Here is a 25,994-nt window from a genome sequence, read left to right on the forward strand (position 1 = left end):
TACTTGAAATGCACTTGAGCAGAGCAAGCTCTTTCAGAACTAACAGGATGTAAAAGTAACATAAAATTTGCCAATTATACTTAAGTATTTGGTTTTGTTCTCAAATCTGTCTTTCTTCTACTCATCCAGCTTCTGTAACATCCTAACCTTCCTGAATCTGAAAATGCTTCCAAACTCTGCAATCAGTTCAGCCTTTTCTTAACATATGCAACAGATCATTGAGACTATTTAATAAATAATTATTCCCAAAACTGATCTTTCAGAAACTCTAATAGCCCCATAGTCCAATGCACTGCTTTTCAATAATCCCCACATCCTCTTAAACTTACCTGTTTTACAAGTCTGCAGCTAATCCCATTTTTCATTATTATTGGTACAATGGCAGTCCTACTGTGATCCAGAGTTTAAGCTGATCACATTTGTTTTGCTTAGAAAAACTGTCATCTTCTCAAAAAACTAAAATGTTATCTACTGCCTAGCATAATTTACTTTTCATATGCTGAATCTGACACACACTTCACTCTCATTTTTTTTAATATACCACCGTGTCTTTGATTATAATTTGTAGAAAAACTGTTCAGTGTTCCTGCATATCATTCATAATGAACTAACGAACCTATGAAATAAAGTCCTCAGTCATTTTTGAATGTAACTTCTAGAAAAGGTGCTGTTTTGTTTTCCCAGAAAAAATAAATAAAAAGTCCCTCAGTATTCCCTTGCCATAAATACTAAATGATGCATGATTCCCTTGCAATCATCACTAAATATCATACACAATTTCTAATAAAAGCAGTGAAATGGATTTACATAATTGAATAAAGAAAAAAACAATAATGGTCCACAGTATAAGTTAAATTCAAGTGCACGAGCACTTCAATTTTATGTGCACAAGCACTTGAAGGATTATGCTGAAACAAAATATGAATTTAGCCAACATTTTTTATTGCTAAAGCAAGAGCTGTCAATCAGCACATTTGTTTGCATGGTCTCATTAGAATACATTGCCTCAATCTTAACAGTCATAGTGAAGAATGTTGAGAGCATAACTGAGCATAACTGTATCTACTTAACAAGCATTCATGCACCCTCATTAATTTTTTTCATCTCACTTTGAAGCATGACATGGCTCATACCAGAACAATAACTTGCTGATAATTGTTTGAGACAACAACTGGACAGGAACAGTGCAGAGGTGAACTTTCCTATAGATTATAGTGTGCTTCAATGAATTACAATTAGCTTTAAAAGTCATCTGTCCTGTTCAGCAGCTTTCAAAATATTTCATTAGCAACTGAAGAAATCCTTCATATTTTAGAGTTTAATAACCCAGTTGCATTATATTTTCTAAGATAGAAATTTCTCCAGAACACATGACAAATATCAAAATATGTGAGCTCACAGCTCCATAGTATTTATAAAATTGTCACATGATAAAAACTGAAACATAGCTTGTCATTGGTTAATTTAAATGCTAATAAAATAACAAATAATTTATACAACTCCCAGATCACAAACCACCTTTACAAAACTCTGATGATAACTTTACTGTACTCCTCTGCAAGTCTCATATTTAGGAATATAACAAAACAATTCAGATCAAGTACAAATCACTAAGGAAAACAACTGTATACAGAGCTGTATAATTGTATTCCACAACAAGCTAAAGGAAAATATACTATATATCTACCTAATCTACAGTTTTTATAATGTACTGATACAAAAATAAAATATAAAAACCAAACAAAAACCCACACCACAAAACCTAACACGATTACTTATAAAATAATGTTTAAAAAATCTTTCAGATTTTTAACTCTTTTAATACACTCCTATGTGCTGGTAATGTTCCCTGTCTCTTCTAGAAGAATCACTTAAATGCTGCATTATCTCTTGCTTTTGCTGCCCCAAAACTCAACCTTTTTTGAAGTCAGAGGATAACTCCCTCTACATTTATCTGTAGTTTCCCAGGAAATTGTTGAAATCAAAGTGTTCCATTTCAGCCACAGAAAAATCTCTGTATCTACAAAAACATTATTTCTTTAAAATTATTCATAGTTAGAAGGCTGACTTCATAATAAAAATGGGTTTTGTTTGTATTGTTATTATTAAGTGACAGATATCTGCAGAAATTATTCACTCTTTTTACTAGGATAAAAAGAAAAGTTTGGGGATGAAAGAAGAGCTGTAAGAATGAAAGCAGATTTTCAACAGAAAGTCCGACTTCAGATGCAGAAAAAAACTGTATTGAAGATCAATTAGAAACCTACATCCTGATCAAATTCTTCAATTTGAAACAAGTAAATGGGCCTCCAGCAACAGATAGTGATGTCAATTTATATAGAAGGCAATTGTGTAGGGAAAAAATAATTTCAATCAAAAAAGAAACAGACAAATTTAAATTTGCCTTAGGAAAAGACCACACATAATGACAGCATGGAGACAGACCACTGCATCTATTCCAGAATGCTGGACAAGCATCATTGCAAATGAAAGAACGAAAGAAAGAAAGGACGAAAGAATGAAATAAGTACGTGACTTACTTTTCTGCATCAAACAGATCTTTAGGAAGCAGGAAAGATTTCAAGTACAGTTTAAAAACAGTTGTTAATCAATTAATTGTTTTCTGTAGCACTTACCTCCCAAAGGCAGCACTGAGAACAAATGCAGGTTTCTAGTGTAGGGGCACAAGTACACCATAGTCTTGGAGCCACTGCCATTTCTTAAAGCATACTTTAAATCATCATGGTCTTCCCCAAAGCTGGGGATGTTCCCATACAAACATGGTGCAGGAACTTTAATTTCAACCTTGTATATTCAGAATAGAAAAAGTTACATCTGTACATATGGATAACATGCCTCAATGAATTCCAATCACTGACAAGCAATTTCTCTCTCTAACAGTTTTGTAACTCTCTACTGTGCTCTACTCACACACCATCCATTACCTGGAACGGCATCCTGGAGTTTCCAGAATAAATATCACTCTTTTAAAAGCAATATGATGCTTAGAGATATAAGCAAGAGAACAGCTGGTAAAATCATAAATGGTCTTGAAGCAACCAACAACCACACTATTATCATAAAGTTCTCTCCATATAGCAATCAATGGTTATTCATCCTAAATCCTACCCATTCCCCTTGTAACAATGTCTGATGCATCTGCAAATGAAGTATTTTGGGGCCTCTAAACGATACAGAATTTGACACACTTACAACAGATGGGATGCAAACAAGATGTTTTCTTTTGGTTTAACTATAGAATGGAGAGAAAGCTGTTGGATGGAACTGTTGGTTGGGTTTCTCCTACGGTTTTGTGGGTTTTTTTGGTTTTTTTTTTTGTTTTTTTTTTTTTTTTTGTGTGTTTTTGTTTGTTTGTTTGTTTGTTTGTTTTTGTTTTTGGAGGTGGGGGGTGGGGAGGGGAGGCCTGGTGGTGATAGTTTTGTTTTCCCAAATATTCAAACATTGTTTGTCTATAGTTCTCACACTTCCAACACTTATTATGAAAATATAAGTTCAAAATCTCTTAAACTTCCCATACTTACTCTGGAAAATGGGATTAAGAACACATCAAGGCTTACAGTGCTTTATGGAAGGACTTTATGGAAAAAGAGAAGGTAGATGCAATTCTATATACCTATTTGAGTTATTTTCTCTGCTAGGGCTCCATTGGACATCAAGTGCATACAAAGACACACACCCACCAAAACTTTAGATGGATAAAACTTTTGTAAGAAAATTTCATCCAAAAATCTAAAGCAGAAAAAAAAAACCCTGCTAAAAAGAAATAAATATATATGTATTATCTCTGCATTCTAGATGGATAAACTTTTCTGTAAAGAAAAAGACAAAAATTTCTGCACGTGTAAAACCAAAAACAAGCATCATGGCGGCATCGATATAGCAACTTAATTTTACCCAAAATGAAGTAAAAGAATGGGAAAATGCCATATAGTCATAGGGAGCATTTTTTGGTTTCTGCCTTCAGAAATCAAGACTTGTAAACATTATGCAGTCACCATTGAAGGTTCTTTGTCAGCTATGCTCCTACCCTTCTCTCCTTCTTTTCCACTATCAGAGGTACAAACACCAAACACCTCCAGGAAAGGAAGTGGTCTGAACTGTGTCCATAGTCAAATACAATGATCTGCCTTCATTATGCAGGATTGAGATGATCACAGATCAATTCATGAACCTCTGAGGAAAATGCTCTCTTTTTCATTTCCTTTTTTATAATACACTTTACAAAATTTGGCTTAGCGATTTTAAATTCAGGCTAAGAAAAAAAAAAGGGATACTATGTCATAACAACATATTCATAATGTCATATTTTATAATTGAGGTGGTGGGTTTAAGAAGAACTGGTTTGATCAATATTCAAAATCAGGACAGTAATTCCAACTTTTGTCTTTTTTATCCACTCTAAAAAATTAAGCCTTTGTTCCTCATAAAGAAAATAAGAAGCTGTTGTCTCTTTGAAATCATTCAGCAGTTGAATCCAAAATGCCTTTTACCCAGTCAACTTGAAGAAAAATGTGGCTGTATTTACATTGCTCTATAAGAGGCAGGAGGGAGGTTATACAGCAGTTTCCCACTTCGAAGTAGAGTCTTCAATTTTTCATGACTACTTTAAAACTGTCCACACAAACACCATAGATAACCAGGACTTTATTAGACAATGAAAAATGCAAAATTCTTCTTCCAAAGCTTTCCAGTCCCTTTTAGCTGTACTTCTTTCCATACTGCTTCAAATATATCAAATAGTAAACCAAATAAATCAAAAAGATCCCGTAATGTTTCAAAAGTTAGGTCCCCAAATACTGAGTCTGTACTTTACAAAGTTCAAAATAACTCTATTCAGTACCATTTAAAACCAAACAATGTTTCTCTGCACTATCCACCTGCAAAAATATGACACTGAGATTAGAAATACACAAGCTTACGCAAGCTCTGTAATGTTGATATTTTTATTGTTGTTGATCAAAAGTGCCAACATAATTGATTCATTATTCAGTGATTGGAACAAGGACTTGACAGCTACAATTCCCTTACTATCATTCAGGTTTTCAGCAGTAGACACTGAAACTCTGCACAGTAATTCTACTTCCAAAGCTATCTCACCACAAAAATGATCCAGAGTTGCCTTCTTGAATTTACTTTGTGAGAAAAATGCAGCCACATAAGCTACAAATCAAAAAACAATAACAGACCTGTTCAACTTTTAAAATACTATTTTTTTCTGTCCACTTAACTTCAAATCAACACATAGATCTAGACTTGACTACACATGGCACTCAGAGACATAATTTTAATTCTGTCAATAAATATGCAAAGCTGTTGTTATTTAGATTTACACTTAAATACTGTACCTATCTAGAAGCATAGTTGTTTCTAAGCTATGACCTGCATTTTATCTGAAATTCAGTAGAAAAAAATTTCTTTGTTATGTATCAGAGAAATTTACAAAATATTACTTTAAGATTTTATCTTGAAACCTATAATGATAAAAACCTTTTCCAAGAAAAACTGAAACTTTGGTATAAGATGACATTTCTTCATTAGAAACTATAAAGGTAGCATTGTTTTAAATCTCTATGGGTATATTTAAAACCACAAGTTAACTACAAAAGAAAACACATTTTAAAAAGCTGCTACTTTTTCAGATTGAGAGAAAAAATCTATACTTAAAGCTGCTTAGCCATTATTTTCAACACATACTAAAAATCATACTTTCAACCAAATATTTTTAAAAATCACAGTTCTAAAGTGCAACAAAAATGAAAGAAAAATAAAGATGCTTTGCTTCCTAATCTCTAAAACCATAGCATACATACCTATTTATTAAAAAAGCAGAGGTAGCAAGGTTTACAGAGAAGTACAAATAAGCGACTTATCCAATAGGATGTTAAGATCTGTTTTTAATATGAATGTACGATGAGTGAAGTTTGGAATCTTTTTTATACATAGAAAGGTCCAAGTAATATAAGACATAATACAGGCTGAAAAAAGATTCAAGAACATAGTTCCATAGTGAATACAGAAAGCAGAAAGTCAAAAAGACATGCATAAATAGTTTTTTAAAATTATTTGGATACATAACAATAAGATGTGGTACAAGAATGTAACATAAGACACTACACTGATTTCACATAATATATGCAAAACTATAGAAAAATATATAAAGACAGAAACATACACTGGAAACCTACTGATAAATCTAAAGAAGTGCAGAGCCAGAAGTTTAACAGATCATTATTATTTCTACTAGAAAATAACAGTGCAAACTATAATTCTTGATCATTATTAAGTTTTTGTTAGAAGAATAATCTTGTTGATTACAAAAAGACTGCTCACACATTTTTTTAAAAAATCATATTATATTGATATGATATAATCATTACTCAATAATGAGTGTCTGATTTAGCTTAAACCATTTGAGATCTAAGGTAACAGAAGTGTCTATTTAATTTAAATTATCTCAGCCACTAAACCATCAGGCAGATTTAAACATGCTAAAACTCAGAAAATTTATCATCTTACACTTAAGCAACTAAACTACCACCTTTAAACATTAGTTTCACATCACATAACAACAGTAATAGCAACAGCTATAATTCTGATCTACCTATTCTTACAACTATATGTAAAGTCCTCAAAGTAAAGACTGAGGTTTAAAATTAACTAGAATCAAGGAAATGAAGACGAACAATAGAAGTTACAGTTATAAGAATGTCTGGTTTGCTCTGCTAAGGGAATGTCCATATCTCACATATCTGTCTCCCTACAAGAATGTGACATTCCACCTCAACTAATAAACTACAGTACTTAGCACTGTGGAAACAGACAGCATATAAACTGAAGGTTTGCAGTGTAGATGTACACAGTGAATAGCTATTGTGCTATGAACATCTTAGAGATTTAGTCTCGAATGTCCAAGAAACAGGAGAAGATATTTTCCCTCTGAAACACAATCATTGCATGCATGTACAGTTTTCTGAGAAAAGTCAATGTGAAGGAACTCAGCCTGGGATTTGAAGCTTAACATATAGGTAGCAATCACGTTACAGGTGAGAAAGCTCTCAGTTGCACATGGGAACATTCCACTTGATAAAAATATGTCAAAATAGTTTCTGAGAAAAATCTGAATGAACCAGATTATTTACTTACTGAAAGCAGCATTAATATATCTTTCAAACTTATAGAAACCAGCAAGTAACAAAGTAATCCACTTTGAAGTGTAATAAAAAATTTGTACTGAACAGCAGATCTCCAGAGCACAAAGGAGTACTTGCAAGATAAACAAGTTACAGAGGTCTATAACTAAAGCCAATGTCAATCAAGGTCACACAAAATCTCCATGTGGCTCGACTTGCCATATTTAATAAATAAATCCAGCATTAACCTGTTAATAGATGAATACTAACAATACAGTCCACATTCTGTAGAAAAAAAAACGAATTAAGAATAAAGAACTACCATGCATAAGTCTGTACTGCAGCTCCTAAATAAGATAGATAATTAATAGCCTTACATATTTTGCAGTGGGAATTCATTAACTATCACAAATATTAGGCTTTCAGTCATACAATGCATATCTAAAGTAGCTTTCTGACAACAGCCTGAGGACTTCAGACCAAACACTAACAATCAGTTTATGAGATGTTCTTTAAATCCAAGGGGTCACTCATACTGAAAAGTATGTTAAACCTCAGCAGAAAAAGGCATGGGAATGCAGTCACCTAAACCTTATTTCCCACCTTGACCTCCACACTCATTCCAGTGTGTTAACATTGCTAAAAATAATTTTTAAAAAAATGTTTTTAAAATTAAATACTAGCTCATACAATTAATGTTGGCTTCAGCTCCTAAACAACAGAAATTACTCTTAAGTATTTCTGTAATAATTTTTGCTTAAAAGTCTGATAAACAATTTCAATTTCCTTCCTAAGTACACCTTTAAAAATGTTAGAAAATTAGCAAGTGAAAGAGATTAAGTGTTCCAGAGCACAAGCAAAGGGAGGTCATTTGTGGGGGGATATATTATTTTCTTTTTCTTGGGGGGATGTTTAACAGCCAAGAAACCATAGCCATTTCTGAGTCTTCTGTAGGCCAAGAGATCTGACTGACCTCATACATTCAAGCTGGATACAATTGGATTCTATCAAGATATTCTAGATTAAAAGTTCCTACCTAACACTTTACAGTTTACATCAAATTGTAAGACCACTTTAGACACATTTAAGGGTTGTCCAGTATATTAAGAACAGCTAAAGATATTAGGAAGAGTAAATGAGGTTTTAGAAGTTGCAGTGCACTGTGCATCAAGCAAAAGATTACACTGTTACAGGGTATTCCTTCTAAACTCGTAAGTTACACTGCTAAGAATCATACTAAACACTAAACTCTCATCACAGCCTCAAGCCATAATGAGACTGCAAATAAAGGTAAATTGAGCATACCTTTATTTAGATTATATTCTTTAATATACCTGTAATAAGTAAATTATTAAAGTCTTCAGAAGAGTGCCCATTTAAGCTATTGATTTTGGACAGATCTGACAGAAAAAATCTAGTAAAAAGTACTGAGAAAAACATATAAAATGAGGCAATGATAATTTAGTTAATGTTATGACTTTATATACTGTTAATTAAAGGTCTGATTCTCTTGAAAAAAGTCTTGAAAGACAAGAACACTAACAAGGCCAAACAAGAAGGAAAGAAACATCTAGGAACTCTATCCACAAGTAAATTTATCAGAAACTGTAACAGATAAAATTGCTCTATTTATAACATACTCATGAAGGTATCTATGGCACAAGGAAATTGCATCACATACCTCTAGACACCAAATTACTTAGCTACCAGAGTATTTTCTTTCCTTAGGGATACACTCTCTGTGAGAGTCCTTAGGGACTCTCACATAAAATACTCCGTAAATAAGACATAGCTTTGTATTGTAAAATATTTATTTAATACCAGTAACCAATATTTTTCAATAACAATCTATAAGAAAAACAAGTCATTAGAACTACCATGATTGATTCCTATCAATACACTTATCAATGTATAACTGAACATATAACAGAGGGAGTGATTTAGGTTGATCTGGTTAATTACTGTAAATAACAGCATCTGGTCTTTCCAGATTATAAAAATAATAAAATGAAACAGGGGAAAGTAATATAGTGTTCTCAGTGCTGCTTCTGATAGTAATACACCAATCCAACTTTTTGAAAAGTACAAGCAGTTTGCATCTTTTTTTTCTCCGAATAAATAAGTTTGAAATATTGGTTATGTACAAAAACCAGTAAAACTTTCTTGATTATTTCAAGTCTGCTATACTGCAGTGCCAGAACTAAGATATTGAAACACAAGCATGTATTTCATTCTCAAAGGAAGTTTAACCTAGCAGTGCTGTCATACATCCACAGCCTGATTTTGTGCAAATAGTCCTTCCTCCTATAACTTTCCAGAAATCTACATTAAAACACTTTATAATCTATACCAGTTAATACAATTTTCCCAGTTACTGCTTATCTTCACTTATATTCAGCAATACAAAACTGCCTGGTAAAAATACTTCCAAGAAACTTAATTGTTTTTCATGTTTGCATTTATACAGTACTCTCCCTCTGCATAAATTTCCTCATATTTTAAAGTGTATTTTTTGTGATTGCACTTAACAATTAGAATTACATAAACTCTACAAAAAAGGCACATGTTATTTATTTGTAGCCAGTGGCATGAGATGTGCAATAAAATAAAATGTAAAGAGTTATGAAGTTCTGAACTCTGAAACAGGATATGAGGATTTATTTCAAATAATTTGTTCTGTTATAACATATACATTACTTAGAAAGAGACAAAAAAGTTCCAACTTTCCTGTATGAAAGTAAACAGAATGCACATCAAATGTGTAAATCACCTTAACCTTTTCCTCAGAAGTGGAGAGTATAACTGAAGACTATACAATAATCTGCAGCACAATTTTCCAAGAACATGTAAGTGTTCTAATCTTAGAACAGTTTTTCACAATTTGCACATTAAAAGCTTTTAATCACTACTATAAAAAATACAAAGAGTGAATTTAGTAATTTATGCGAATTTGTGAATCCACATGATTTAGAATCCACAAAAGAACCTTTTCCATTAATTCACAGCCTAAGTGCTTAGCAATATTTAAATAGACTCAAAAATTTAACGTCTACTATTCCATATAAATAGCAATGAAAATGCTACACTTTTTTTTCTTCAAATTAAAATATTCTGTTAAAAGCGTTCTCTAATATGACAGAGAAATTTGAAAAATGTGATACAAACAGGAATCAATGAAGCAATTGCTATTGCTGCAGTGAAGCAGTGCTATTTCACTGAAAATAAATCTTGCGGGAAATAACACCGACTTCCTTTGTCCAAAAAGTGCAAAAAGAGTTTTCTAGTTAAAATCATGGCTGTGCATCTTCCAATTACAGAATCACATTTCTTCTGCATTATTACAGATGTACAATTGACATTACTTGCAACACCTGTATTTCTTAGGGTTTTCTCTCCTCTTTCACCAAACCTGTAACAGCTATTCAGTAATACAGATCATTTACTGTACTATGAGACACTCTTGTGGTACATTAAGGAATGAAGTGATGAGCCAATCATAAACAGAAAGATTGAAACTCAGAAAGTATCCCTTGTAAACATGCTTTAAGAATATTCACCATTTTAGAATATTTTATTTAAAAGCAAGCAAGAGAGATCTGCAGAATTCATTCTCACTGAAATGCTGTTCTATCTGACATACTATTTGACAGAAGCCAAACAACAGATATGATGGAATTGCAAGTGAATTCTTGTCTTTGCTGTCTGGAGAACACATTAATACCACATCACACTCTAAAAGTGAATGTAACTTCATATTATCTTATGTTAAAGAGGGTATGTATTTCTGCAACAAAAATAGATATTTGATAATCTAATGCATCTACCTAAGTTGGAATATACTGTAAATGTAGTTTTAGGCTAATTCTAATTAGCAAGTTTTTAAGCCTCTGTCAAGAAAGCTTCTCATTCCATCAGCAATTCAGGCAAACAAAATCTGTATAATGAAAGCTACTTGAATTCCTGTTCCTCAAAGTCTGTGCTAGAGTTCTATGAGACTGAAGATGATGTAGTCTCTATTACAGAGATTCTGCATAATTAGTGTAGTATGCAGATTTGGTTATTGCACACATTCTTTGCGAAAAAAAATGTAATTTATCATGTGAGAACAATAGTACTATTTCTTTATTATCTCATCACACATCTTTGCACTAGCCACAATTTTTTAAATGCTGGAAAAAGACAAAAAGGGAAAAATAAGTCTATTTTGCATCAGTTGGAGTCTTTCTTGTATTATTTAGTTAGTAACTCCAAATGCTGTAGAATAGGATTTTATCCCTCTTTTCCTCTTACATTCATGTATGCATAACAGTCGACTACCTAGTCACTGGACCTTGCAGACTTTTGAGGAATAAGTCTAATTTTAGATGCATAAAAATTAGTTAGTAGTTCTACTAGTAACAACATACTCATTCTATTTGACCTAAATATCATTATATGTAAATGTAGTTCCTGCAGCAGAATTATAATTTGATAAAATCTATATGACTTCCCTCCCCCTCGAAAGGTGGAATACAAATATTACCCTGAGAAAACAGAAAACTTCAGCTAGTGATCAAAGAATAATCCTTAGCTTGAGAGTCTGGAAAGGCATAAGTACCAAGAGCTATACTGACAATCCAAAACAAACAAGAGTAGTACAAATTAACAATTTGTGTTATTTTTTAAGAAAGTTAAGCATAACGCAATTTACATTTCATCCTAAAGGCAAGCATGAGTTCGAGCAAAATGAATCACATTATTTTCTTGACAAATCAGAGGCACATTAGCTCCTTCACACAAAGAATGATTTGTCCTTAATTTCTCCTATTCTTTTCATACTGACTTATTTTTGCCACTGTAGTCTCAGGAGGGCTTTATATAGTTCCAAATATGCTTCCTACTTTGAGTTTCAGTCTATACTCCCAGGTTCTCAGAAATAGACACCTGGAGATCAGAACTGTCTATTTCCAGTGCATATGAGTATCCTGTTATCAAAAACCTATTTTTGTTGAAGTGGTTGAGATTCTTTTTGTTTATTCTAAAGCATGCATCTGCACAGCTCAGCTTATGTCACCCATTTGTCCCTACTTGATCACTACCTTTTCCTTATTCTGCTGAATAAGGAAGAATCCCAGGTACATTTGGAGCATCGACTGCTAGAGTAAATGGATTTTATCTTCCTCTTTTTAAAGTTTGAACAAGACCATTTATCACTACTGCTTCTCTTCTATAGAGCATTAAAACAGCAGTTCACAGAACAGTAGCTCACACTACTAGATTAGTACTGAAAATAAACTTTCTCTTTTGGCTTTTTGAAGTTAAGGTGATCTAACCTGGTCTGGTTTTAGCTACATCTATCCATGTTTGTTTCTTTTCACAGCAAAATTACAGATCTGCTGAATTACAGATGCCAAGATTTTTGCTGCAATGTGCAACCATACCTTGAATCCTAGTTTCTCTTCCAGCATTCCAGCTACAGCTACCTTCCATGCTGTCATGGCAGCAGCTTTTATTCAAACAATCTTGCTGAACACCTATTTGCTTTTTTCATCCTCCCACTGTTTCAAATAGATGATCCAATATTTCTCAAGACCTTACACTGAAATGCCTTCAACAAAAACCATAATTCTGTTTCATATATATCAAGTCCACTGCAGCCAAATTTTAAGTGCAACAAGACATTACACTGTGCAGTCTAGGAACGGCAAAGATAAGTAGTCACCCTAAGCAGGCTCTTTCTTGATTCTTATCCTTGCCAGCTATACATATGCATTTACAGTTTTAGAAGGAGGCATTTCTATATCAAAGGACAAGTCATATTGCACAGCAGGAAACATTTAGTCTTTACAACTGTTAAGCTGAGTAATACAGCAGATGAAATTTCTAAGTTTCATTACTCAGTAACTGATGTTAGAGGTGAGTAAGGCTGAAGAACTATCTTGTGAGTTAAAAAGTAGAGTTCCACTAACTTGTAAAAATAGGAAGCGTGGAGCAGCAAAGCCATAAAACAGAAATATGAAGCTGTTAAAATCGACAGGATATGTTGTCCATGCCCTCATTCTCTTAAATTTAAATGACACAGAATGCAACAAACTCATCCAGAAGAAGAATGTAACTGAAAACACAACTATTTCACTGTAAATATTCAACTATTGTGCCGGCCAACAACTACAACAGTGCAAACACGTCCTGCCCTATTACAAAAGTTTTCAGAATGTGGAACTAGATTATATCCTATGTAAAACAATATTTTGTTAAAGCTTTGATTTAACCCCCAAAAAATCCTATGATTTCAGATCAAATAAATTCTCTCAATTCTTACATAACCTTCAGAACCCAATTGCTCTTAATAGGGGGTACCTCATCTACAGGACATTTACAAAAGTGCTTCATGGTGATATTTTTTTCATAAAAAATATTGAAAGAGCCCTGTTAAAATATCTGTCAGCAAACTATCAGGACAAGATAAAGACTAGAAAAATCTATTTAGAATAAGGAAATTGTATGAGAAATTTATCATTTTGAGATCATGCAGAGAACAGCAATCCACACTGGAAGCCTCTTTCACAAAAATTCACATGAAGTACTCGACTTACTGGGTTTTTAAATTAGGAATTCACTTTAATTAAGAAAATAAATTATGCATTAGAGAAGAGCAGGTCATATTTATACAAAGTTAGTAGATAATGAAGAGTATGTCAACTTAGTGGGTAAGGAAAGAAAATGTCTACAGCCAAGAATATATGAATAACTTAAAATACTGTTCCAGCTGAACCTGATCAAATGCAAACAGAACCAAAGACTGCCAAATATAATACTGCAAAAGTCTGCACGGCATGCCAGTACCCAAGTACTGTCTAACAGCTGCCTAATTGGACATCACTGCTCCATTAACACATAATCTCCTTGATTTTTTTTTTGTTTTTCAAAATGAACTGTCCTTGAAATAAGTTTCTTCTGAAATAAGCCATTCACTGAAAAACTAAATGATAGATTTTCTAAAGGACAAAAACTAGTGCTCATGGAAATTTAAATGCTAATAATTTTCATCAACAGTGACTTTGAAGGTTTGCCAAATAAGGTTTGTTAAACATTTCTTGCATGTAAATTATTTTTCTCAGTTCACAATGAAAAAAGGCTGCAATAAAAGCAGCGCTGTAATGAAGATTTTATTACACGCAAATATAGTGTTACCTTTAGTCAGATGTAAATGCTTGCAACATTAGATTAGAAATTCATCAAAAGCACTTAGTGCATAAACATGTAGCAAAACCAAATAGGAGGTAAGAACCCATGAAAATAGGTTTGTACCAGGTGTAGAGTTTTATACCTCCTGTGTGATACAAACATTAGCAAATTAATTCATGCAGAATCCTCGCCAGTATAGTGACAATTATACTGAAGTTCTTAAAGTGAGTATTTTCCATTAAATAAACAAAATTATTAGACTGAGCAGGGCACTGGGATGACTTTCCATGACTTGCATTTTAGGATCCAAACTCGTTTTTCTATTCTGTTGGTATTTATAGTTTTGGCTTTACGAAATTGAGTTGACTTTTTTGATCTCTGGATACATGAAAATAATATCTACCTCCTCTAAGATCTTACTTGTTCACACTTTGGAAACATTTTCTAGTAGAAATCAATAAAGGAATACTTTTATTGCTTCTAAAACATGAAGCCTTCAAAGGCTTTGCCTACCCCAGTGTTGGGAAATGGGAGTGGAGTGCTTTTGTTACCCTGAATATACTGTCATATTTTCAAACATAAAGTGACTGCAGACTGATATTGTATTTTGTGTGGAAATCAACTATTAAAAAAAAAAAAAACTGAAATATAAAGGTAAAGGTGAACTAGAGGAACTATTCAGTCCAGGCACTTCACTGAGGAACAAAGGCTAACACGCAACTCAATCTGGTTTGAAGCTGACAGGAAATAATAGTCTGTGCGTAGAAGGTAAGAAACAGTGATTTAATAACAGCACATACTACAATTCTGTCAAAAAGAAAAAAATAAGGTAAAATAAATTAAAATTAAGGTATAGTTAATACTGTGCTTAGGCAGATGCTTACAAATGCTGCAAGCAAACTCTTCAATAATATATTTTCACTATCTGACAAAGTAGTTCCTCATTGAAAATACAAATCAAAATACATTATCTAATAAAAGTTTTTCTAATCCTATTTACAACATCTGCTGACCCACTCTTTTCTACAGTCCTACCAGAAGAATGATCTGATGTTACTCGTAATTTTGACATAGATTAGAACACTGATGACACAGTCATTCAATGACTAATTAATTCAAGGGAGAATTCATCCTAAGAAATTGTCAAAGAAGGAGTATAAAGGGGAAAACATGCCACAATTTTAATTTTAACTTCAAAAAAATCAAACTACAAAAAAAAGCTACTGTTAGGCTATTTTAACCGCTGCTATGCTAATGGTTTTTTTCAGGTTTTCTATTTTTTTGTTTGCCACACATTCATGAAATTATCTTGATATTAAAGTTGGGTTTTAAGAGTTACTCACATCCCATTTCTTTAAATACATTTAACAGTCTGAATAATTGAATGTTTCTCCTGTCCATAATAGGACATCAGAAAAAGTAAATTAAGTTGGATTAATTTTCCCTAAATTTGGTCTGTTTTGCTGTGACAGTAATCGGTAAGTGATCTCCCTGCTTTTAATTCGACACACAAGCTTTTCTATTTTATCAGACAGCAACTGGGTGGGCATCTGGCAGCCAGCCAAGCTCAATGCACCACAGAAGTTTATTCACTCACTGATTCTTATACATCAACCTCTACATAACAAATATGATTTGGTACAAATATTTAAAAAGGATTAGAGCAGAAATCATTCTATTTGCTACGAATATAAACAACTAATATAGTTACTACCAAGCAACACTAAATATACCATTCACTCTCTCCATGTGAAGATGATACACTCAAGTTTCAAGATACCACTGACATTTCAATGTGTTAGTTGATGTTCCTTACAAATGCTTGTAACTTACTCCTGCCTTCTTCAGAAAGAAAATGTTTTTCCTTATTTCACTTTATATGCACAAATCTTTTTGAATAATTGTGTTTTCAGGATAGTTAGGATGATACTGAAAGGCAGCCAAACAAATGCATAGCAGGCTTTAATTACTTCTACTTGTACAGTTACATTAAAAGGTAACTCAGGTTACTCAGTGCTGTATTACAGCAAAAGTTACTAAACTATATTGTTGGCAGTCTTACAGGTTTGTAATAATAAGATTCTACAAGAAGTACAGTTTGGAGCTACCTCTGATAAATCCTCTGGAGGAGGTGGAAAATACACGGTTAGTGAGCTCCACCCAATCTTTCAGATGGATGACAGCATGTTCTCTTGCTTATGCAAGGTAGTCTGTGGCATGTTAAACACAACACTAAACTGATTTATATTGCTAATTTGATCTTCTCGGTAGCATTTACTCTCTTTTCTGATTTAAAATATTTGAGACTTAATTGGCACTATAGCACCTTCGGTCTTGATTTTTCTTACAGAGTATACAGGGGAGAAAAAAAAATTATAACTATATTGACCTTTTCAAGTCAAGTGCCAACAGAGATAGTACTCCCACAGAAGTGCTTTATTTCTGAATAATCAAGTCTGGCAGGAGCTCTGGTGTGATGGGATCAGACACTGCCATTTCCAATAAGATTAGGATGAAAATCTGTCCTAGTTGATAAAAAAAAAATAGAGATAGATCATGCAATCTTTCTCTCTTGAGTTTCCTAGACTAATTCCCTTTGATATCTACAAAAGAAATAAGAGAACATTTCTAATTTTTTCATGCCATCTCCCATTAGCTGCAGTTATCTGCATATTGCTAAAAAAAATGAAGAATTTACAAATTATTTCTTCTAGGTTTGATGTGCAATTTCTAATCCTCATTTGGACTTTATCACTTTAAACATAAGAGTCTTTGGATCAAGCCAAATCAACTTATTGGTAGGATTTTTATAAATACAGCACATTAATTATAAAGCACATATTTCATGAAACGACTATCTTTCTTATATTTTGCATACATGAGATTTCCAACTTGTCATTTTGGACTGAAATGCTTCAAGATTTCTTTTGTGGTTAGAGGTTGCCTTCTTGTGTACTCTATACAACTTCCTAAGTCTTGGAATCACCTTGGCAAACCACTTCAGTCACCCAAAGGATTACTGTAAGGAATATGCAGCTGGTACTCTCTTGTTATCCTGAACACGTACCTCACATTATGCCTAACCACTACAGTCTCACTACATTAATTACACTTACTCACAGATTTCAGCAACTTACTGCTATCACCCTCCCCACACCAGTACTCTTCAAAGTAACTCCACAAACCCAGTGTTTGCATATTAAAATTTACCTTATTTCAGTATTGTAAGTCTTAAACATAGTCGTTTGAAGCCACTCCAAGCAACCTGGCAGTCCTATCAATGATTTAAAATCAAGAACTGCAATAAGAAAGGTTCGCAGAAAAGATATTATGCCAGCCTTACCATGTCTTATAATCCATTCTCCTCACCTAGCAAAAGAGAAAGTTCCATCCTACAAATATAACCTTTTCTATTTCTTTTGGACCATTTATCCCTGAATTTTTCTAATGTTCTTTGAACCTACTGAACTTTTGAAGTTGTCTCCAAGTGGTCCCACCAATTCCTTAGCTAGCTTCATTTACAAAAAATTAAATACACATTTAAAAATTAGCTGAAGGCTAATTAGACTTATTAGCTAAGGCTTCCTTTGCAAGAAATTCAAGATTCACAATGAATATGTGAAGACCACCCTGTTTATATTTATCTAAATACATTTAATGAGTTTTCTCATTATCTTCACACTTTTTACATTTTTAATGCTAACTTTTTTCTTGCAATACTATCTTGAACTTACTTTACTATCTTACTTGCTTGAACTTACTTTACTATCAAGACACATGCAATTTTTTTACCCCGTAGCTTTAGCTGCTGGCAATTTTTCTGTATTACAATACAAAGTTTACTCAAATCTTGGATATAGTTAAATCTCCCACTTTATTATCACAAAATATTCAGCTTCTCTAATCTTAATGTTTTCTCATTATATACATGTTGTGATCCAAGAGATAATAAATTATTATTAGAAGGAATTTCCATTCACAAGGTTTTGCACAGGTTTCTTTTACCCCACAAGAGATCCATGATTCTAGAGCTCATGCAATCTTTTATGTAAGGTGTCACTCCCCTGCCTGTACATCTAATAATTCCAGCCAAGTTAGCAGCATGTTAGCTTTACAGACCAGTGATTATTCTTCCATCAGGCTTCCAGTGCATTACAAAGCAGCTGACATTCAATAATGAGCATTTGTGTTTGTTCATCTTATCTCTTAGGATTAAATAATATAAAAGCACATGTAAGCTCCAGCTCTGCTATTCAATATTTCACATATCAATTAACTTTAAGTCACACACTTAGTTAAATGTTTTCCAAAAATCATAGTAGGAGATTCTTTTGAAACCATTGCTGGAAAGGCATAACACAGAATTTCTTCATTTGTCTGAGATCATGAGGATAACCCTGGTGAGAAATTCTTAAACTCCTGATATTTCATTTATTTCTCTTTCATGTCTCTTCTAACCATTCCTCATACCAATCCTTCTTTTTGCCATTAAAATGTATCAGATAACCAAAGATCACCCATGCAAACCATTCATATTCATCACCTTATTTTCAGAGCTTGTCAAATACTTTTCTTTCCCCCCAGACAGAGAATAGTCATGGAGCTATCAGAGGTACACAAAACCAACTCTACTCAGGTAACCAACTCACAACCAAAACAAATGGCCAAAACAAACCCACAACAAGGGTAACCACTATGACAATCCAGGGACATTTCACAGGTGATAGGCTCACTGTATCAGTCAGGGATATCACCATGACATTGCCAGGAACAATGACCCAAAGCATGCACTCACACACTAACACACACGGAGCCCTCTCGCTCCGGCTTTTATGACAAAGGAGTTGGTGTGCCATTATGCCCTTGATTAAATTCTAAATCAATGAAAAAAAAAATCACATTTCATCTTCAGTAAGTTGCTACCAGACTACCATCAACAACTGATGCTTTGACACTTCTCAGAGCTCATCTCAAGGTTTTACTATTATAAAACACGTTGCTTTCGCAAAATAATTCAACTTTTGAAAAGTGACAAAACCAGCTTTATAACACACAAAAGAAAATACCCTATATCATCCACAGTCTGTGTGAACTTTCTATAATCACCATCAGCAAGCAGCACAGTGAAAACATTTCCTCCAGTGAAATACCAAGACTGCAGCCAGCAGCAAGTCAAAAAAGTGCTTATTTCCCTCTACTCCCCTTCCCCACTCTCAGGGAGAATTATCTAGAGTATTTTGTATGGGTTTCTCCACCTCAAAAAAAGTATAGGTACTTTGGAATGAGTACAGCAGAAAATCACCAATATGATTAGAGAGCTGAAACATAAAGATGCAGACAGAAAAGTTGAAAAAGTGGTCAGTCTTGAGAAGGATAATAAAGAACAAGGGAAAACTTACTGATGGCAAAAAAATGACCTGACAGAAGGCTAGAAATAAGAGGGAACCAGAATTCTTGGAGGTGCACAACAAGCAAGAGGAAATAGGCACAAGTTTCAACAAAAGATATCTCAAAAGATATTATCCAAAAAAAATTCACCACAATGACAAACATGGGAACAGGCTGTCCATCCCCACATCTCCATCTCGAGAAATACCTCAAACTCAGCTGGAGAAAGTCCTGAGCAAGATGAACTTGACTAGTCCCTTCACAAAAAGCTGTTGGACTTTCAGATGACCTTCAGGGGTTTCATCTGTGGTTCAGGTCTCTGAAATATCCCTTGATATACTCAACAATGGTTGCCTACAGTCTGAAGCTAGGCCCTCTTTTACTTCTTTATTCTTGCAACAGTATTTCTTTCATAACTCCATAACATCTTCAGGTTTTCAATTGCTTCAATGCGCCTTCAGAATCAACATATTTTATAACTCCAGTACAAACATCTGCTGACTCTTCAAATCTATTCTATACTGTTCTGTATTCTTTTTTCTAGCGAAAATTCCCCAGTGGATTATTTACATAGACATAAGACTTCCTTTTCTAGATCAATGCTGATACACTTTTGGCATGTTAGCTGGCAAAATTCACCAATTGAATATTTGAGTACCTCAATTTGATTTTACTTAATGATAATAAAATTCACTTAAAGCATCATTGAACATTCTGGTCCCCACTTCCTCTACCAGATACCTCTTCTTATGCAAAGATTTTAATGAAAAGAGTGCATAAGCAGACCCTTCAGCAGAGTGGAAACAAGCTCATTCTTTGCATGCCATAATTTGGCTATACAATCATTTTCAATTTCTCTTCTTTCTGGTTTAAGACACAAAGCTTTAGAAATAGTTAAGTACTGCTCCCAATTTGAGTGCAGGGAATAGCTTGCTGATTCTGCTTTAATGAGCCTGGTGTTAAATCTCCTCAAGACTGTGAAGAAAGCTATGTCTCTAATATCTTTGGTAAGTTTTGTTATAATCAGTAAATTAAGTATAAGCTACAAAGAAGTATCCCCTTTCTCCATGGGTCACGAGAACAAAAGCAGTTGCTTTTCTCTGTTCTGGAGAAGCAGTTCTCTGTACTGGAATTCATGCTGTCAACGAGGGACCTTGAGAGCTAGTCCTGCCTAATAACACACTTAGGCTTTCATTTAAAATTCTGTAAAAAACTCGCTTAAACAAAGATGAAATTTAGTTCCATGTTGCCCTTTAAACATCTACTTGCTGTTCTAAATAAAATCTTTATTGCCTCCACTTCCTTTGAAAAATTAAGATCATGGCACACTTATATCACCCATGTGGGATAAGAGATTTCAAAACTTAAATCTAAAATGATTAAGTAGTAAGCCCCACCTGTAAAAAAGAAATAAATTTGTCTCTAGAGACCACAGTCTTTCTATTGCTACACACACACATGTACATTTGGTATAAAAGTGTACTTCACTGACTTTACAACTGTAGATCCAGTAACTCTCTTCTATTGGGTTTTGTCAAAACAATGCATTCAGTCCATTCAGTTAACTATTGAGGGATATTAATCTTGTTAACTCTAATGTTCTTGCTGTCTGTGGAGACTCACAATCCTCTTCTGAGGCATTAAAATGTTTGGCCTGAACATCATCTTGTCTCCCAAATTTTACTGTTTAATTACACATAGGAAACTATTTCCTCCAGTGGCCTTTAAAACTTCCAACCTATTAATTCAGTTAATATTCTTGGGAATTCTCCTAACATTATAAAGGCACTATAATTAGCTTCTAGACTTATTTTAATAGTTTCAAGCAAACATGTCTGTGGCAAGGTTTTCTTGCCTTTTTTCCTTTGTACAACATTCTTAATATTATTAGATATCAGCAGCAACAAGCTATAATACTTAAATCAGTAGAAACACTGCTATGGCATAAAAATCATGCTTTGACAAGAGTGGAATAAAGTTCTTGGTTATGGTAAAAAAATATTGGATAATACACACCAAAGCATAGCCCCAAAAAAGGAGAAATTTGAGAATGCCATGTCATTCTACTAATAAAAATATAAAAATATAATTTTTAAGACAAAGTAAAAATACAATCGTCCCTGTTCAATTTGCAAAGAAATCACAACCCTTTGGCCGCTCTAAAGTACTACATCTCTGATACCAAAAAAGGAGGGAGAAAAAAATGTGTCAGGCATTTTATATATGGGACAAAATAACTTAAACTACTACTACTACTACTACTACTACTACTACTACTACTACTACTACTACTACTGTGTCTTACTGCCACAGAAAGGAGAGAAGTTTTAAAGCCAGGAATACTTTCAAATATTTTTTTGCTTCACAATGCCTTAAAAGCTAAAGAAGCTAAGCAAATATCAAAGGAGATCTATGTTCCTACAGGTTTATTAGGAAGTAAAAAAAAAAAAAATCACTGAAAGACTATCGTCCATCATGGATCCAACACACATCAACTATTATATCAATTCTGAGGGTAAACACATCACCTTCCGGGCTCCAGATTAGATTTCAGTAATTGATGAAGGTGCTCTGGTAAAATTTTATAATTTTTTTTTTTAAATGTGATAAATAAAATCTGTATTATCCAGAAGAATTTTTTGGGTTTTTTTTTTTCTGTGAGGTTTCCCTACAGGTCACATATTTTTTGTCATACTTATGTAAAATAGTTCAATATTACTGCTTTAAGCAGTCTAGGATTTTCAGACATTTTTCTTCACACATCCCACTTAGAAACAAGAACATGAATGCTATATTCTGAGGGTTTTCCATATATTTATTTAAGTCTCAAGAATGTTAAAGATATCTCCAAAAGCTGAAAATTAAATCCATCAGCTACTTACCCCTTTTTTGACAACAAAACGTAAGTTCCAATTTGCAAAGCATGTCAGCATTTTCATACTTGTCTTCTTCTGCCTTAACCCAAAAACAGGATTCTGTCATCTCCTGAGGCCTGATCTACAAGCAAGAGACAAAACAAAATTTTATTAATTATTTTGATACTATGCAGAAACTGTGTTCTGTAAAGTCTAAAGCACATTAAATATTTAAGAGCTCTGTAAAACATGTGAACTTTTAGTACACAACTCATCTTTACAGTTGTTAATATATTTCTCATTAAAAGTAATAACACTTAAAATAAGTGGGTTTGGGAAAACATTATTCTAACAATGCAGACAACACACTCTATTATCCAAGATCTAAAAGGAGCAAATTAGCTTTGCTCTAAATTTAAAACTTGGGCAAACTTCAAATCATCTCTGAACACAGTTGGTTTAGCTAGATACTAAGTACCTTACTTTTCAGAATGTAGCTTGGATTACTTTATTAACTGTGAAAATCTCTTTACTGACTTATTTTTGGTCTAAATAATTATAGTTTTCGAACTCAATAGACTGGTATACTTAATCTTGTCAAAATGGAGAAGGAGAAAATAACAAAACCAAAACCAAACAAACGCCAAATTCAGTCTGTATTTTATCAGCCATTAAATTTATGTAAGTACATTTATGTAAGTATATTGAAGTACTACAGACAAATGGAGAGACCTGCACTCCTCCTTTCCAGTCCAGGCTAGACAGATTCAAGACACTTGTTTGGAAACCGTATAGCTATCAGAATAGTTCAGTGATTGATCCAACATAAGGAGTCTGCTGAAAAATGAGGCATAATAGGACTCAGGAAGCATAAGAAGCATCCTGCTATCAAGGTTATTTTATTCTAGACCAGAAATGACTTTTTCAGACATCTCATAAAGTCAACAGATATTTGCCCAGATGATTCATGGGTTAATGAAACCCAGTTTTCAAAAAACAATGAAAAGCTAAAGACAGAAAGTATTCTTATCTTACAAAATTTAACTAATGTATAAATTGCTTATCTAGTCTTACTTCTGACAATCTATTTTCCCCAAGTTCAATGTCAGATTTTACATCAAGCATTTGTCATTAATCAACACTACCTTAGACCAGTTGAGTCTTTTCATGGTAACCTCAGGTTTGAATTCTTTTTTAGGCTTCATTCCAAATGGCAAAGTACAGGAAGGCGGAGACCACTGTATTCCAGGCAGGCCTGGTAGAGGCGGTGGTGGAGGAGCACCACCAAAACCCAGAGGAGCTCCCAAGCTATTCAGAAGTGGTGGAGGAGGAGGGGGAGGCGGTGGTGGTGGAATTGCTCCATTAGAAGGCAGTGGTGGAGGAGGGGGTGGAAATTGATGTGGTCCTGCACCTTCCAGTGGAACAACAGATGCATCTCCATGAGTTGATGGCAGAAAACCAGGTGGCACAGAGCCATACTGATAAGGAAAATATTCTTATTCAGTTTCACAGTTTTACCAACAAAATGCTGCAAAAATCATAGTTTATAGATTAAATCCAGAAAGCCAAAGTCAATGCCATTTGTCTTGTATAGAACAGTCAAATAAGGATGATAACGAGCCCAATGTGCTTTTGATTTCATGATTGGAAGTGTCAGTATTTGAAGCAGACATTCAGACCTGGGGGGTGCATGCCAAAAATGACAAACTGAAATGGGGTTTCCCACTTTTTGTATTTCACTGACCATGAGCTACAAAGGGTATGATAGATATCCTGAGATCTTGTCTAGACTACAACAGTTTAGCTCAAATAAAAAAAAAAAAAAAAAGAAAGGAACTTCCTAGTCTCTGTTGTTTTCATCCTACAGATGACAGAGAAACATTCCAAGTACGTAACAGAAAATCTGAAGAGATAAATAATTCTATTGAAAACCAGGTATCTTCAATGTAGGAGCATTCTCATTCTACAGAACTGAAAACATGAAGCAATAATGAAAAAATATCCTTCCAAAAAATTAAGCTTCCTCACATACTAGCTTATTATTCCATATAGAAATGACATCTATAATGTATCAAAATAGGATTAGGACTTCAGAAAGTCTAATAGAGTTACTACTACTATTTGAAGAACTTCTATCATAGGCCTGCAAATATAAATGAGAAAGTATCTGACAAAAACAACAAAAGAATAAATAAGAACTATCTACCTACTGGTGATAACACTAATTACTTCTCCAACTAACTATGAGCTGAAACTGATTATTTTAGAAAATTAAAGGAAATACAATATGCAAAAGATATAAAATTTCTAAAAGGAAATAGATGAATATCAATAAATACAAAAGCATGCACAACAGCATGATAATGTTTTGAATTTCTGAGTATAAGCATTGTTTACATTGACAAATAGACACTGAACAGTTGGGCTCCAGAAATGAAAGAAATACATCAATACATACCAGTTGCAAGAAGAGAGTAAAGGAAAGAGACCAGAGAAAAAAGTAGTATTAGAGGTAGATGTCAACATGCTAAGTAGCAACTGATGCCATATGGAAGCCAAAGTTGCAGTAATCAATTACCTGACATTTACAAAACTTTTCTTGTATCCTATTAACAACAGTGGTATAATTCATGGCATGAAAATTAGTGAGCAGAATCATATGTTATGCTCTCTGTCTGCATGTAAAAAAAAAAGCTGTATTTCATGCAGTGAATAATAGAAAAAGTAAAAAAGGGAGAAAACCAATTTCACTTACACAAAGTATTTAAGCATGACATCCAGAGACACACAAAAAAGTACTTTATTAATGAATGATGTGCCACTCTTACTATATTTGGTTTTTTAGAATGCAACAATTTTTTGCTTTTGTTAAATGTTTGACTTTGACAATAACAATTAATTTTGACCAGAAACTTGAATTAGAATGACATTTCTAAATAGACCAAAGCAGAGCTAAATTAATTTTCCTCACTAAGAAAATTAAAGAAGCCAATAAATATTTTTTAAAATCCTCAGAAGTATTAAAATAAACCCCTATAAAGCATGTATTTCTGATGCTTTCTTCTTTAGGCATTTTTAGACTGTTCTTCTTATTCACAAAAATAAGACACAGGAAAAATCACTTGGTCACACAGTCTCCTTACATAGATTTAAGAGTTGAAGTAGTTACAAGTAACTCAAGTATTATTCTCAAAAAAATCTGCACTGTTCCTCTCCATCACATTTTCAAATATCTATTTAAGCTTGAAAATTGAAAAATTATCAGGAAATGTTCTTATCCAGGCACAGGTTATTTCTTTCACTGCTGGATATCCATGGTAAGGCCTCAGTATAGCAAACTGCATAATAAGTAATTTCCTGTGCAGGGATAAAGATCACAATGATGAATGCTAATCTAAAAGCATAAGACTTATTACCCTATGTGCTTAATTAC

The 25,994-nt window shown here is 33.5% G+C and overlaps 1 protein-coding gene across 4 annotated transcripts in view; it reads right to left on the minus strand.

Annotated features, from left to right (window-relative positions):
• DIAPH3 (diaphanous related formin 3) overlaps positions 1 to 25,994 on the minus strand; it is a 205,633-nt gene that overhangs the window by 129,162 nt on the left and 50,477 nt on the right. For all 4 annotated transcript variants that reach the window (XM_068182285.1, XM_068182284.1, XM_068182283.1 and 1 more), the window contains 2 exons: positions 23,707 to 24,039; positions 22,589 to 22,703 (listed from right to left, as the gene is read on the minus strand). In XM_068182285.1, the coding sequence (XP_068038386.1) occupies positions 22,589 to 22,703; positions 23,707 to 24,039 (448 nt within the window). The remainder of the gene's footprint in view (positions 1 to 22,588; positions 22,704 to 23,706; positions 24,040 to 25,994) is intronic.

Source organism: Anomalospiza imberbis, chromosome 2 (genome assembly GCF_031753505.1).
Source record: "Anomalospiza imberbis isolate Cuckoo-Finch-1a 21T00152 chromosome 2, ASM3175350v1, whole genome shotgun sequence".
Taxonomy (NCBI): Eukaryota; Metazoa; Chordata; class Aves; order Passeriformes; family Viduidae; genus Anomalospiza; species Anomalospiza imberbis.